The 14,519-nt window shown below is 43.9% G+C and overlaps 1 protein-coding gene across 23 annotated transcripts in view; it reads right to left on the bottom strand.

Moving 5' to 3' along the window:
* Positions 1 to 14,519, bottom strand: part of CELF4 (CUGBP Elav-like family member 4) — a 709,135-nt gene that overhangs the window by 73,887 nt on the left and 620,729 nt on the right. For all 23 annotated transcript variants that reach the window (XR_008842577.1, XR_008842576.1, XR_008842579.1 and 20 more), the window contains exons 7-8: positions 11,029 to 11,176; positions 6,309 to 6,458 (exon numbers count right to left, since the gene is read on the bottom strand). Coding sequence is in view for 18 of the 23 variants with exons in the window: in XM_056514193.1 (XP_056370168.1) it covers positions 6,309 to 6,458; positions 11,029 to 11,176 (298 nt within the window). In the remaining 5 variants the exon portion in view is untranslated. The remainder of the gene's footprint in view (positions 1 to 6,308; positions 6,459 to 11,028; positions 11,177 to 14,519) is intronic.

The raw sequence follows: 14,519 nt of genomic DNA on the forward strand, positions 1-14,519 counted from the left end.
CCAAAACAGCAAAGAAATCCAGGGGGTTTGTACCCTCTGCTTCATCCTGCTAGTAGGTAAACGCCCTTTTGGTAGCATCCCCAGCTATAGTATATTCGTGTTTGGGACAACATATGGACCTACTATAAAATTCATATAATTTAATTATGGAAACCAGGATTATCTTTATTATTTTCTTAACAGTCCCACCTCCAAACCCCATTCCTAATCAGGTTCCTTGTGAGCTGAAGCTGAGTGAAAACATGGTAGGAGACGTGTCTGGCAATGAAGAGCTGCTGGGTAACAAAGCAAGGAAGATACAGATGACTCAGAAAGGCAGACAGGTGGACATGGCTAGTCAAGGTGACAAACACTCAACAGAAAAGCCAGGACCAGACTTTCCTCTCTTTGCTGAAGGTCATAATCAGATAACTAAGGTACAGGTTTTAAAAGCTCTCAAGGCACTCTAAGTCCATATTTTGGGGGAGCATAGTTTAAATTATCTTTAAAAGTAAAGCTCAAGGTCTTAACTCACATAGATGCTGCTGAAGACAACAGCACAGGCTCTGATTTGTGTTTACACCTTCATCCAGATCAGAGGAGAAAACAGTTTTCCTCTGGAAAGGCTCAACAACTGCCTTAAACAACCTCATTCATTACAGCTGCAGCATGGTCTTTGGAAGTACATGGCTTCATTAAAGAGGCTTAGGCTACAATTGAAGATGGCAACTGGTTATTATATTTTTAATGAGTGCATTCCTTCACTTGTTTATTTTACCAGTAAAGCGTGGTTTATGGCACATGGCAGATTGTTACAAATGGGTCAAATAAATGCTTCCTAGTCATAATATTGTCTCAGGTGCTCACTGTTGCAGTTTTGGAACTGCTGACACAAAATATGATCAGGAAAGATCTCACCTGGAAATTTAGGGGGGACAAACAATACAGAGCCAGAGATTTCCTGTAGTGAGGAACTTAGCCTCAGGGCTAGCTGAGCCAGGCATGTTTCTAGGCCATGGTGTATGTCTGGACTAAATGCTATGGGGTTTGGTTTTCATCCTGGAATTTCTACAGGTGCAGGCAGGTCACTCTTTTTCTGTTGTCCCAATTCATCTCTCTCTAAACTCTTCTTGTCTAACACCTTTCAGGCCTGAAATACCAGGGAAGACACTGGGCTGTGGGAAGCCAGTCCTTTCCCCTGCCTGCTCTTGCCCAGTGCCATTGGATGGTGCCTGCTGTGGTCAGGACTGGCACTGGACTCACTGGTCTGGAACAGCAGCCTGTCCATCAGCAGCACTGCTAATTGACAACCTGATGGATAAGGCTGGCATAGCAGCATGCTAACAAGTCCTCCCCTGCAAAATTAACTTGGGTAATGATAATAATTACAGGTGGAGTCTGAGTGCTGTCTCTGCTGGCAGTGGGTGAAATTGGTGACTGCCAGATACCTCTTTGCTGAGCCAAGGGGAATGAACTGATGATCTTGGTTCAGTTACAAAGATATGAGTTGCTACAGAACAGGAATTCCCCTGTGAGGCACACCTTGACTGCCTGTCTCAGTGGTGACTGAGAAAAATGTGGGCATAAAAGCTTGGCTGCCCATTTGCACTGACAGATAGTCCTCAGCAGAGAGGGCTGGACCCTGAACAGGGTATGAAGTGGAGATTGCTGTCTTGCTAGCCCAGAGGTACCCACAGTGTGCTGAAGGGAAGTGGTGGTGAGAAACTTGTGCTGGCTCTGCAGAGTGGAAAGATAGGGCCAGTCCTGGAAGTGGTGAGCAGCCAGAAACAGAACCACTGTGTGCCTGAAAATAGTAAATGAGGTGACACACTTTTCATGGATTACAGGGAACTGAGGGGACTTAGCTTTTTTTCTCAGCAACCTAAATCCAGACCAAATGCACTTAATCAGAATCACAGAATACCCTGATTAAGAATGGATCCATAAGGATCATCAAAATCCTGCCCAGGAGAACTCCAAGAGTTACACCATGTGCCTGAGAGCATTGTCCAAATGCTTCTTGAACCTGTCAGGCTTGGTGCTGTGACTGTTTTCCTAGGGAGCCTGTTGCAGTGCCCGGCTACCCTCTGGGTATAGAACTTTTTGCTGATATCCCAATTAAATCTCCTCTGACACAACCTCAGGCCATTCCCTCAAGTTCTGTCACTGGTCACCAGAGAAGAGGCCAGTGCCTGCCCCTCTGCTTCCCCTTGTGAGGAAGCTGAGAAACTCAGCACCCCATCAGCACCCAATGAAAGCATTCCCCATCTAAAGTTCCTCTTTAGATGCTGGCCCATCTCTGTCTCTGGTCAAGTGGAACTTCCTTTGACCCAGGAGGAGTAAAGGAGGTCTAAGATGCTATGTGGTGTGTTTCCACTTCTTTCTAGGCACATCACTGGGCAGATTATGGAGCAGTCCTCCCTTTTCTGGGACCTCTGTTTTGTTCCTTTTTCTCAGTTCTCTCATTTCACTGATTCTTTGACAGCCAGTCCCTTCTCTCTCTCTCTTGCTACCCTTTGGTCTCATGGCTTTCTCATCTCTCTATCCCCTTCTCTAACAAAAGAGGCTTTATCTTTGGAGTAAGAATTTTGTCTAGGCCCTCACAATGAAATTCAGCAGGGCAGGACATGTGAGCAGAGAGCAGGATTCTGATGATGTGAGACATGGCAGAAGCCAGTGCAGATGGTGTCTACTGTTACTGTACATCACACATGGTTATAAGAGAGGCTCTGGGTGGCTGAGAAGCTTTGGCAGAAGAATGCAATCCCTGCTACTGTGACTAATGTGGAAATGGCAAATGCTCTTGTGCTGCTGCAAAGTGACTCACAAGATCATGGCACAACAGATTATGCTCTTTGTCCCCACTATATATTGTGACACATTGCCATGTTCAATAGCTCTGCAAACTGAAAGATTAAAGGGCAGGAATTAATACACAAAAAGGTCAAATCTCCAAAGGGGCTCAGACTAGTGGAAGGGGAAATACTTATTGCCTTGTTATTCACTCTGTGGCAAAAAGTGCACTGAGGCATTATGTACTGTCTGATCTTGGAGAAGGTGAGACCCTGGCTTGCAAAGGTTATGACTGCAAGGAATGGTTTTCTAGTGCCACTGCATGGATCCATAGCCTGACCAGATTAACAGAGAAAGCTAATTCCTGCAGGGACAGGGGCTATGATTAAAGCCCTGGGGAGTAGGGATGTTCAAAGTATTGTGGCCTTTGCTACAAAGCCATGGATGGTTTGGTAATCTGACTGAAATGATACCATGTACATCCCTTCTCCAGTCAAAGAAAAAAAAAAGCACAGAGGAACGCAGAAGGAAAAAGAGTGAAATTACAGACCAAATACAACTACATAATATGGACTTGTTTTTATAAAGACTATGCTGTTCTGGAGTCCTTTGGATGCAGCATAAAAAATAATATGGCTGGTCACAAAGGTGAACATATAGACAAACTGCACAATTAATGGAATTTATTAGAGTCTGAATGATATGGGTGTCATACCTCTAGAGATATTCATTGTCCTGTTTTGCTGTTTTCAGGCAACAAAGAACATTTTGCTACAGGCTGTAATGGTGTGAACCCACATTGGAGGTTTTTTTGTGGAGTATGAAAGAGTATCTGAAAGCAATATTCAGGATTTAAACAATATATGGCAAGTCATAATCATAGCAAGACTATGATTATGTACATAATACAGCAGCAGTCTTAGCCACTTTCAGAATGAGAGATACACCATAAAACAAAGTTGTTTGGAAGATGCTGACTTTGGATGGGGACAGTCATGATCTTCCCTTCTCAACAGTGTTAGTGCAATTGCCTGCTCAGCTGTAATATTTTATTTCTACCCTTGCATTTAGAGACAGAGCCATGCAGAACCACAGGGCAGTAAGAGATGCAATAGAGGAGAGTGAGTAAAATCCCATAATGATGGAACAAGCTGCCCAATGATGAAAATTTCTTTCTAACCCCAAGCAATTAGTGGCTGGCTTATATCATAAAACACGAAGTTTTGTGTCCTATCTACATTTTTATCCAGTCTAATATGGCTGTGGATGTTCTCATTACCCATATAAATGTCTAATCCTTTTATTTTTTATGCTGCTAAGCTCCAGGACTGAATAAAGCCTGTGGCAAGGAGGAGAGGTTTGGAGAGTGCATAAATGCTCATGAGAAGGAACACAATTAGATGGAGCAAATGCTTGATGTAGACTTGCTTTCAGCATTTCAGGGACAGACAAAAGGATAATGAGAGGTGGGTGTTTGACCTGCCACTGTTCCCTTTACACCTCTGGTATAACTTAAGGTGTCACCACATTATGGGGAAGCTGGGCAGTGAGAAAGACAAATATATTGCTGAAATTACCGTGAGATAAATCCAAACTTTACACGGCTCAGACTGTTTGGATGTCAGCTTTACTGGCAGAAGGGAGTCTCTCTGCCTGCAGTGACTGTCACCTTTCAGTGTGTTGGACTGTTGGTGTTTGTGCAGGGACTTATTGCAAATTGCTGCCTGAGCAAGTCTCTCCAAAACTCAGGAAGAATCAGATTAAGGCCATTGACTTTTATATAACCATGGATGAAATACCTAACTGAGGTATTCTCTAATTATGGAGATATTTGGGGATAGTAACAAAAGCTCAAGCCATTAAGATTCACCTAGAAAGGACATCTTTTCTCTGATACCCACTGTAATGGATCATTGAAATTGGCTAAAAGGATCTAAATAAACCAGAAAAAAAAAAAAAAGGACAGACATACACAGAAATGGACGAATAAACAGAGAAATGATCGACTGGCAAACAGGTAGGTACTGAAATAAATGGACAGAAGAACAGACGGCCATGTTTATATAACCTTAAAGACAAAATGCTTTCTCACTGTTGTGGCTGTGGTTGAGCTCACTAAGCATACTAAGGGCTCTCTGCAGTCTTCTGATTACTCCAAAGTCTACCCAGTCCTTAAACTGCTACAACACATATACATATGCCTAATTTTGAGTTCAGTAAGTCCCTTGGTTGTAATTCTGCATAGAGTTGAACTCAAACTCCATGTTTGCAAAGTATTTGTTGGGAGGAGGATAATTATTTGTCAATACCTAGAGAAGACTATTATTTCTATATTGTATCGTATTTTTCCTTGTAGCTCATAAAGTTCCCTGTGATGATGAATCTTTTCAGAACTGGCTAAGATTGAAAGATTTTTTTTTTCTTAGAGGTTTTTTTGGGCTTTTTGGCTGGAACATTGAACTTAGTATTTGATTTCCTAACAGACTAGATCAATCTATCAGTTCCCCAGGGTAAAATACTCCTTTGCCAGCTGGTGATTAGGATCAATTAGTAACATTTACTTAGATTTTTATTGCTATGATTGTTACCATTAGTATGTGCATGGGAATGGTGAAAAATGTCTTTCTAGAGGAAGTGTATTGGAGGAGACAGCTATCTCAAATCTTGAGGATGCTGAAAAAATGTAGGTGCACATTAAGGAATAGTAAATTCCTGAGTTCTCGGTAATTACAGATTTAGACTGTGTGTATATTTGTAAACACAGGTATAGGGGCAGGTCTGTATCCTTTAACCTCCCTCATTCATCTCTGACTGCCAGTGCTTGCAAAATCACTTCTTTAGAGCTGGCATCTTCAAGCTAGGCACAGTGTGAATCCCAGCAGCAGTTCTCCTGCAATGTGCCACCAAGGGGTGACCCTGAGCCCATTCAGAGCCTGTATTAATGCAGCTTCACTCTCCAAGCCTGGTAAGGCAGGAGGATTTGTGTGCAGAGAGCATTTTGGAGATCAACACCTGCTCCCTGTGCACAGGAAGCTGCTTGGGTCAGTGGACACATGGACCCTTTGGATCATCCTCCCAGAGCCATCTGGCTGCAGGAGAACTCCAGCAGGAGATACCAGTGCTGGGTGCAAACAGGCTTAGCACAGCTCCTTCGAGGCTAACCAGAAGCAAGACCCTTGGGAGTACTGAGAGGGGATCTGCCAGCGTCAACTGCTCAGGAGTCAGGTCACTTTTCAAACATGCTGGTTGTCCTGACTGTATTCACCAGACATGCCATCCAGCAGACGAGCACTCAGATATTCAGCACACAGTTTTTTCCACCTCCAACATGCCCTTGATGTTTGTCATCCAGATTGAACCGTTTAACACTGTAGCTGCGTAAGACACAATACACCAACGCTATAACGAGCCCTGGTGGCGTGGGCTACAACCCTCTGAACCTGTGCCACGGGCTCCTGTTGGAAAAGCCTGTGGGCGTGGGCAGTATCCCTGGGACTGAGGCAGCAGGCTGTGGGCACAGGGTTGGTCTGGCTTACCTGGGTAAGGGTGAATGCCATTAGCAAACACGGCTTCGGCGGCTGGCTGCCCATTAGCCTGCGGCGGGAGGCCAGTGAAACCATTCACCCCGATGGGAGATGGGATGCTAGGCACAGCTGGTGCAGTTATGCCAGGAGGCGTGCTTCCACCTGCAGATGGGGGGGGGGGACACAAGGGCAGAGCTGGTGAGTACTGGGAGCAACAACTTCATGGAGAAAACTGCTGACACAACAGCTGTGACCACCACCCGCCAGAAAAACAACCCACTGAGAAATGGAAAAGCTCCCAAGCTGTTGAGCAAATAAATGGACTGGTTGAAATTGCTCCCCTGTTCAGAAAGCCCTGAAGAAAAGCTTGAAAAATCTCCAAAAACTCTCAGCTCCAGCTTTCTACAACAGTTCCTATCAGATTCCCTTTGGATCTCTGTGGGAGTTCTGATTTCCAGGACTGCTCTGTCTGCACTCTCTCATGAATACACCTTTCATGTGCAAACTCATTCTGAACTTTTCCAGCACTCCTTAAAGACTTGTCAAGTTTATTTGTAGCCTAAAGGTAGCCAGTGATACATTTTTTAATGTCACTGTTTGGCCCAAACTTGACTTCATACTGTTTTAACAGATATCTCCCAATGAACAGGGGAAAAAATTTGGACTAAATTTGTTCCTTTCATGCAATCTTATTATTTCCTTCTTTTCAGATGCATCCTGAGGGTGATTGTAATGCTGCTATTTCAGAAGAACAAATTCATCTTTATGTTCTGAGTGGGATCTTGTCACCCACTGGTAGAGAATTCTAAAATTTCTCATGAGACAATTAAATCCGTCTGCTACCTCACTGTCTTCCTCCTGTGTATGTGTAAAATGACTGGACAGTCTGTTCTTCTTGTAACATGTTCAGGGTGATTTCAGAGACCAAAAATGAGTTTTTGATGAGTCTGAAATCTTATTTTTCTCTTGCTAGGTGTGCATGGGAAGTTAAACTATCTTATCTTCAACAATATCTTTCTGTGTCAGGGCATACTACTGATTGAAAGCACCATTTTTGCAGTAACCCCTCTTTTAAACCAATTGAAGATATTTTCTTCACCACTGCAGCATTCCATAATGGATTAGTCCAACAAGAGCCTTTAACAACTGCTTAAATCTGTGTTGGTGCTTTAAGAAAGCTGCTATGGATGCATGATATATTCTAATATGTTCAGATTTGAGTAGCCAAAAAAAAAAAAAAGACAGTACTTCAGCTCATTTCTTATACCCTGAGCAGACAAGCTGCTGCTTCCCCTTTTCTTATTTAAATGGTGTTGGCCTTTAAAAATGTCCTCTGTGGAGGTACAGGGAGCCAGCAGTGGCAACTGAAGTCCAAAGGCAATGCTCTTAGCATATGCCATCAGCTTCCAAATCACAAAGGCTACTTAAAATTTCAGTTGCTTTTCTGGATCTCTCCTTTATTTGCATAGAAAATGTAAATAATTTTGTTTTTCAAAAATTGCAGCAAGGGATTTGTGCTTGCTATTTTGTGCATGTCTAAGGAAGTTTAGGCATATTTATTGGAATTCTTCAATTTTCTTCTTATAAAGAACCCCCCTGGAGAGGTCAGATCTGTAGCTGGAGAAAAACTGGCATAATGCCACCATGGAAAACAAATGGTTGTGGTGCATGCCAGTTGTGGATTTCATCCCTCATTTGAGATCTCTTGCTGTACCCACCTCAGGTGCAGATTTGCAACAAGGAGAGAGAGAAGGAGGGAGGGAGGGGAAAAAAGGAGGGAGAAGGAAGGAAGCCTAAATAAAATTTCATTTCTAGCCCCTCTTGCAGGTAACAGAGGAGCAAACCCACTTTTCACCCAGATTGTAGCAGTGATGTTATGTCTAATTGCCTCACAATTATGGACTATTGTGTGAGATAAACCTGACCCTTGATGGAAAACTGTTAAAACAACAGCAAACAGCATTAAAATTTTTTTGGCCTGAATTTCCCATAGGGAGTGCTTATTGCACTCCACTGACTGCAGTTCAAATGAGATGTCTAAGTTTTGTATGGTTAAAGCCAGGTGAGATGGATACTGTCTCTCATCTGTTAGATTTGCCTGGATCTAAAACCCTGAGCCCCTAGATGCCATGGGAATGAATGAACTTATGGTCATATTCCCAGGAATCCACTCTCCTAGAGGTGGGAGGCAGAGCTGTATTAGGAGAACTGAAGATACCAGCACAGAGGCACTGTGCTGAGCTAATACCTCCAAAGCCTCTAGGACTTCTGGGTTACCAGAGCCCTTTTTTTCCTAGCACAATTTTTCTTTTGCTTCAGGAAGATCAAAACACTTCCTTTCTATATTTTTTTCCAATGTTCCAAACATTTTTTCTAGTGCCTGTTTTTTTTTTTTTCCAGAGAACTTTGAAATATTTCACTTTCCTTCCAAGGCAGAACAAAGATATACTTCAATGACTAGAAATCCTGCTATGAAGCAGAATGATCATTTTCCATTTGGCTTTCTGAATGCTAACAAAAGCCAGCAGGAGAATTAATGTTAGGCTTCAGATATCTCCTGGCTACTCAGAAATCGCTGCTAGTGTTGTAGGCTTGCTTGCTCAGACATTATGTGAAACATTTTCTGTGCATCTTATCACATGCTTTGTGAGTGTTGTAGTAATACAAGGAGTAATTTCAAAGTCTAAACATTTCTCCTAAGGAATAATTGTCAGTGGACATTTCCACAACCCACCACAGAGGTTTTTCATGAAGGAAGTCACTCATTCAAGGTAAATCTGCAATAATGCCAAAGTGAATAGGCTCTGTGATTGAAAATATGTCATTAGGAGAGTGCAAAATCGGCCACTGTGAAAGACATCAAGGGATCATCTAAACCAGCATCTTATTTTCTATAATGACCAGTCATGGGTGATCCAGAAAGCATGTAAAAAACATGAGTTTCCTCTCCTGCATTCTGACAGTGAGAGTTTAACAGTCCCCTCATCCTGTCAAACACTGGAATAGGCTGCCTGGGGAAATGGTGGAGTTGCCATTCCTGGATGCATTTTAAAGACACATTGATGTGGTGTTGAAGGATATGGTTAGTGGTGGGCTTGGAAGTGCTGGGTTAATGGTCAGCCTTGATGATCTTAAAGGTCCTTTACAACCTAAATTTCATGATCCTATGACTCTGAAAGGAACTGGTCATAGCAGGAGAGGAAACAATTACACCAAAAATGAGCTGGGATATTTTTCATGTGCTGGCAGACACAGAATTTGGCTGTTGTACAGGTGTTTTCATGCCCATGACACAGAATGTGCTCTTTTCAAGAATATGCTTATGTATATTCAAAAAATCTTGTGCTCTTTTGTGGTGGGTCCTTTGCAAACCACTGTCAGCTTTCCAGGCCCTGACAATATTTGAATTCCAGGCAGTCTTTGTTTGATGTTCTCTCTCTGCTCCCACCAACACAAAACAAATCTAGCTAATGCAAATATGATAATCTTGCCAGCAGCGGGTTTAAAGGGTGCACATATAATTAAGCCACTTTTTTATTTGGATTTGCAGTAGCTCCATCGACTTTTTGTTTATACATTTATCATTGTGTAAACATATATTTTGAAATGTGCAGTATAAGATTTTTGAGTCAAGTGCTTTTCCTTGGGTCTCCATAAAGTCTTGTGGAATGAGATCTGTCTTTCTTACTCTTCCTTCTCTCCCCAGTCCTTCATGATACTCTATTAAAAATGGTCCTTTCAAGATATACCTTTGAGTCCCCTGCCTCCTTATCAGGCTCTAGTATATTGCAAAACTTCCCAAATCCTCACTTCTTTCTAGGTTTGGCTCCAATTTCCTGCTTCCCTACTTCCCTGCTGTTAGGCCACATGTCAGTCCAGGGCCACCAGAGCTGATGATGCCTTGACCTGTTCTCCTGCCCAAATGATAATCTTGTTTTTAAAGCTCCAAGAAAGACAGTCCTGTTCCCATCTCAGCTTATTTCTCTGTCTGCTGGACAATATACTACAGCCCCTAGAATGGGCTTTTTCCAGCCTAACAAGATTCTGGGAGCCCTTCTCTGTCTACCTGTCTCTGTTCCTGCAGCCAAAACCCCCTCACTAAACAACCTCCTTCCAGGTAACACCAGATGTCTTCCTTGAGCACATTCTGTCCTATTTCACAACAGGGGGAATGGCTTACGTGTCCCAAAGGCAGAACTCATCTTGTTAATGATATTGCATCTCACCACAACCCTGTTTTGCTAGTCTTTGGACAGCCTGGCTGTGATAGCACCAGCACTGACTCCTTGGACACATATGCACCAATAAACCAGTGTAGGTCACTGTGTGATGTTCTGTCATGTTTGGAGGATTCTCAGAGCTAAAGACAAGTTGTATATGGATTAGACTGAGAAATGCCATAGAAGCACAGAATAGTTAAGGTTGTAAAACCCTCTAAGATCATCGAGTCCAACCATTAACCCAGCAGTGCCACGCCTGCCACTCAGCCCTAAGTTCCACATCTGCATGCCTTCTAAATAACTCCAGGGATGGACACTCCTTCACTGTTACAAAGTTTGACAACTTTTGAGGAAGAAACTTTTCCTGATATCCAATCCAAACCATCCCTGGCGCCACTTGAGACCCTTGCCCTTGCCAGCGGGGAGGAGAGACCGATCCCCGCCGGGCTGAAGCGCTAACAAAAGCTCCGTTTTCCCTGCCCTTGTCCCTCCGCATCCCGCCGAGCCCTTACCTGAGGTTGGGGTCATGGGGGCGGCTGCCAGCCCGTTCATGTTCAGAGCCGCCATCTGCTGCATCTGGGCGGCGGCGAAGGCTGCCATGGGGTTCAGGTATCCGCCCTGCGCCACCGAGGCCATGATCGCCGCTTGCTGCTGCATCAGCTGGAACGAAGGGAGCAGCGAAAAAACATCACGCGCTCACCGCCGGGGCAGCCTGCGCCAGCAGGGCACCCACCGAGCGTGGGGTCAGCCCAGGATCTGGGGGTCAGCACGCCACCCCTCTGGTACCCCCCAGGCTTGGCCATTCAGCTGCAGGGGCTGGGAGCAAAGGGTGTCTGCAGTTTGGGGTCCCCACCCCGCCTTGTGTTCCCCGCTGTGGAGGTCTGCTGTGACCCAGACTCAGCCAAACAGCTCCTTGGTACTTCTCTGGTCAGGAGGGCAGAGAAAAATCTTTATACAGACAAAACACGATATACCTGAGCAGAGTGGTTTAGTGGCTTACGTTGCTTATATCAAAATTCTGGTAAAGTTTGGAGGTTACTGATGGGAGACCAGTATATGTTGGAAAAAGGAGGCTCATTCTCCAATTTTGACTAGTTCTCTAGGGATAACCTGATTTTTTTTCCATCTATCAGTGACAAAAATCACTTTTTCTGGTGCTGCTAGGAGGCTTCAGCTGGGTACTGAGCAAAACCACTACCAAAATTCTAACCAGATCATAGCACCTATTTCCAACACTATCAGAGACCCCCAGAAGAGCTGTACAAGGGAAGAGAGCTCCCCTTACCTTACCTTTCAGTAAGGTTAATATTGTCTAATGAGAAAACACCTCCCTCGCTTTGATCGGGGTTGACTTTCTCAGTTAATTCTTTTCTAGAAAGTGGTCAAAATGCTCCTTCTTTCAGGGTACCTACAAAAGTTAGAAATAAGGATCCCAGGCTGCATTTTCAGGCACTTGGGGCTAAAAATTTTGGAGCAGAAGGCTGGTGAATGTTTGTGAGGCCTGGAAACGCTTCTTTCATTAAAACAAGACTTTGTTATCATTATGTTACACTCAGAACCCAGCACACAGCTGGTGCAGTTCATGTGTACAGTATGGCTGCAGAGTGATTTTAAAATGTGTGTTTTAAACTGGTGTGAAGGATACGACAGTTTGGGTGGAGCTGCTTCTTGTCTCCCTGCCTGGTGCTGTACAAAGAGCCAGGCAGGGTGGGTGTGTCTGAGTATCCAACCCTCAGTGCTGGGTGCTTAGAGAAGGTGTGGGGGAGAGAAGACATGCAGAAAGTTTGGGAAACCTCACTCTGTACATTCCCCAGCCTCTGGTAATCTGTGACTTGATGATAATGTGGAAAAGAGAAATGTTTTTCTGTGGTGATTTTAGAAGTGAGTAATGTCTTTGCTGTCTCCAAAACTGAAGTAACTCTGTTTCTCTGCTCTCTCTGATTTCGCCCTCTCTCCCATCAGGAAATCACCCTCTGATGCTGTTCTTTAAGCACATGGGACATGCTTCTCAGAATTAAACAGACCTCAGAAGTCATGGCAAGGAACAGACTGTTCCCTTCTGTCTGCTTTAATATTGAAGTATCAGCTAAATTAGCTGTTCTTACACATATACACTGAAACAAGCCCTTGAAATCACTGCACTCATTCAAGTGCTGAAACTTTCCCTGTCACCATCCATAAACAGTCCAAAATAAGGGGTGGTCTGACAATAACCTGCTGAAAAACTATGCACAAGTTATGTAAATGTGCCTTGATTTCTCCAGCAATAAAATGTAACACAGGATACTTGACTCCACACGTCAGATCTACAGGTGAAATATGTTGGACTGGATTTGAGTATTACTATCTTATGAAGCCTAATGCAGATTGGTGGCAAAGTGGTGGCTTTCCCTTTGATGTTCAATTACCCTTTTCTATTTTACCCTGCAAAAGGTACTTTTACATTTTAATTAGTGATATTTTGCTCTTTGCAATTACTGATGGAGTGATTAGACAACCTTTTGTACTATACAGTATGTTGATTCTCCTTTAAGGAGTACATTTATTCCTGGGCATCATTTGAGTTTATTCTCCAGAAGAATAAACTCTGAGCAGACAATATTAGAAAGTATGCCATGGAAGAGAAGGAGGAAGGGGAATCCATCCATCTTTAACCCTGGATTGACTCCAACACTAGGTGTGCTTATTCACATCTCAGTTTCTGTTCTGGGTATTTTTACCTGTGTGATGCCTAAAAATTCTTTGGTTTCTAAAATATATTTTTCATATATTTGTAGCTTTGTAGGTTTTCAATACATAGTTTTACAGCCCCTAGCACCTTCTTAGCCTTTTTCACATTTTATGTGGTAAAAATGAGGTCCTAACCTGTGATGTGACTAGATCAGATGCTTCTGCTCCAAAACAGAGGTGCTCCTGCAGAGAGCAGTCACCCAATATCTATTATACTCAGTGTAATATATATAATATATACTCAGCTCTCTGGGTGTACTCTCTTAGAGACCTGGGAACCCCTCTGGCATCTTGAAATGAGCCCTTCACATCATGACTCAGAGCACACAGATCTCTCTGCAGCCTTCAGACCTAGTCCTAGGGTAAAAGTGGGATTGCCTGCAGCTGGAAGGAGTAGAGCATTCCCCACCTGAACACAGCTCTGTACCCCAACTGATGGCTTTGCTTTCTTGGCTGGAGAGGTGGCCCCAACAAGGCCAGGAATGTCTGGATGTTTCCAGCCTTGACAAACTTCCTGCCCAGTTTCTGAGGTCACAGGTGCCTTTCATGCCCATGCCACTCTGTTGGAGGTGCTCAGGGGAAAGGTTAGGGGGGGAGAAGAGGGGGCTCCTACCCAGCCCACGGCTGATGGTCAGAGCTTGGCTGACTGCAGTGGCACCACGAGGGTGGGAGGACAGGAACTCAGTCACCTTGAAAGGAGCTGACAGCATAAGATCTACCTCCTTCCCCCCAGGGTGGCTCTGGGGAAATTTACAGAAGGAGAACAAGTCCTGTAAGGGTCACCAGTCTTCCTTCTAAAACCTCCAAGGCATTCCCAGTGAAAGTCACCCCACTCCTTCCCCAGCTCCCTCTGAAGACAAATGTCCCATCCACTCTCCTTTCACTTTGAAAGAGACCCAGGGTATGGTCCCAGTTAATAAAGCTGTAGAAAGTGAGGCAGTGACCCCACCAGAGGCAAATCAATAGCAGCAGGGCCCCTGGGTATTGTGTACTTTAAAATATGCCATTTGAAATGCAGATTTTCCCTGCCTGGGCTGGGGCTATGGAGCACTAATCAGGAAGGCAGCAGCCTTATTATCTCAGGCTGATCCAAGGGGACAGAGAGGAGCTTTTCCCTCCCTTAGCTGAAAGGATGTACTTCCTTTTGCTTCTCTTACTTCCTTTGCATGACCTTTGCCTCAGCATTTAGAGCTTTTACCCATCCATTTTAAAGACTCATTCCTTCCTTCCTGCTATCTTTTCTATTGCTCAGTTATTTATCTTCTGAGGAGAT

Source organism: Oenanthe melanoleuca, chromosome Z (genome assembly GCF_029582105.1).
Source record: "Oenanthe melanoleuca isolate GR-GAL-2019-014 chromosome Z, OMel1.0, whole genome shotgun sequence".
In the NCBI taxonomy this organism is placed as follows: Eukaryota; Metazoa; Chordata; class Aves; order Passeriformes; family Muscicapidae; genus Oenanthe; species Oenanthe melanoleuca.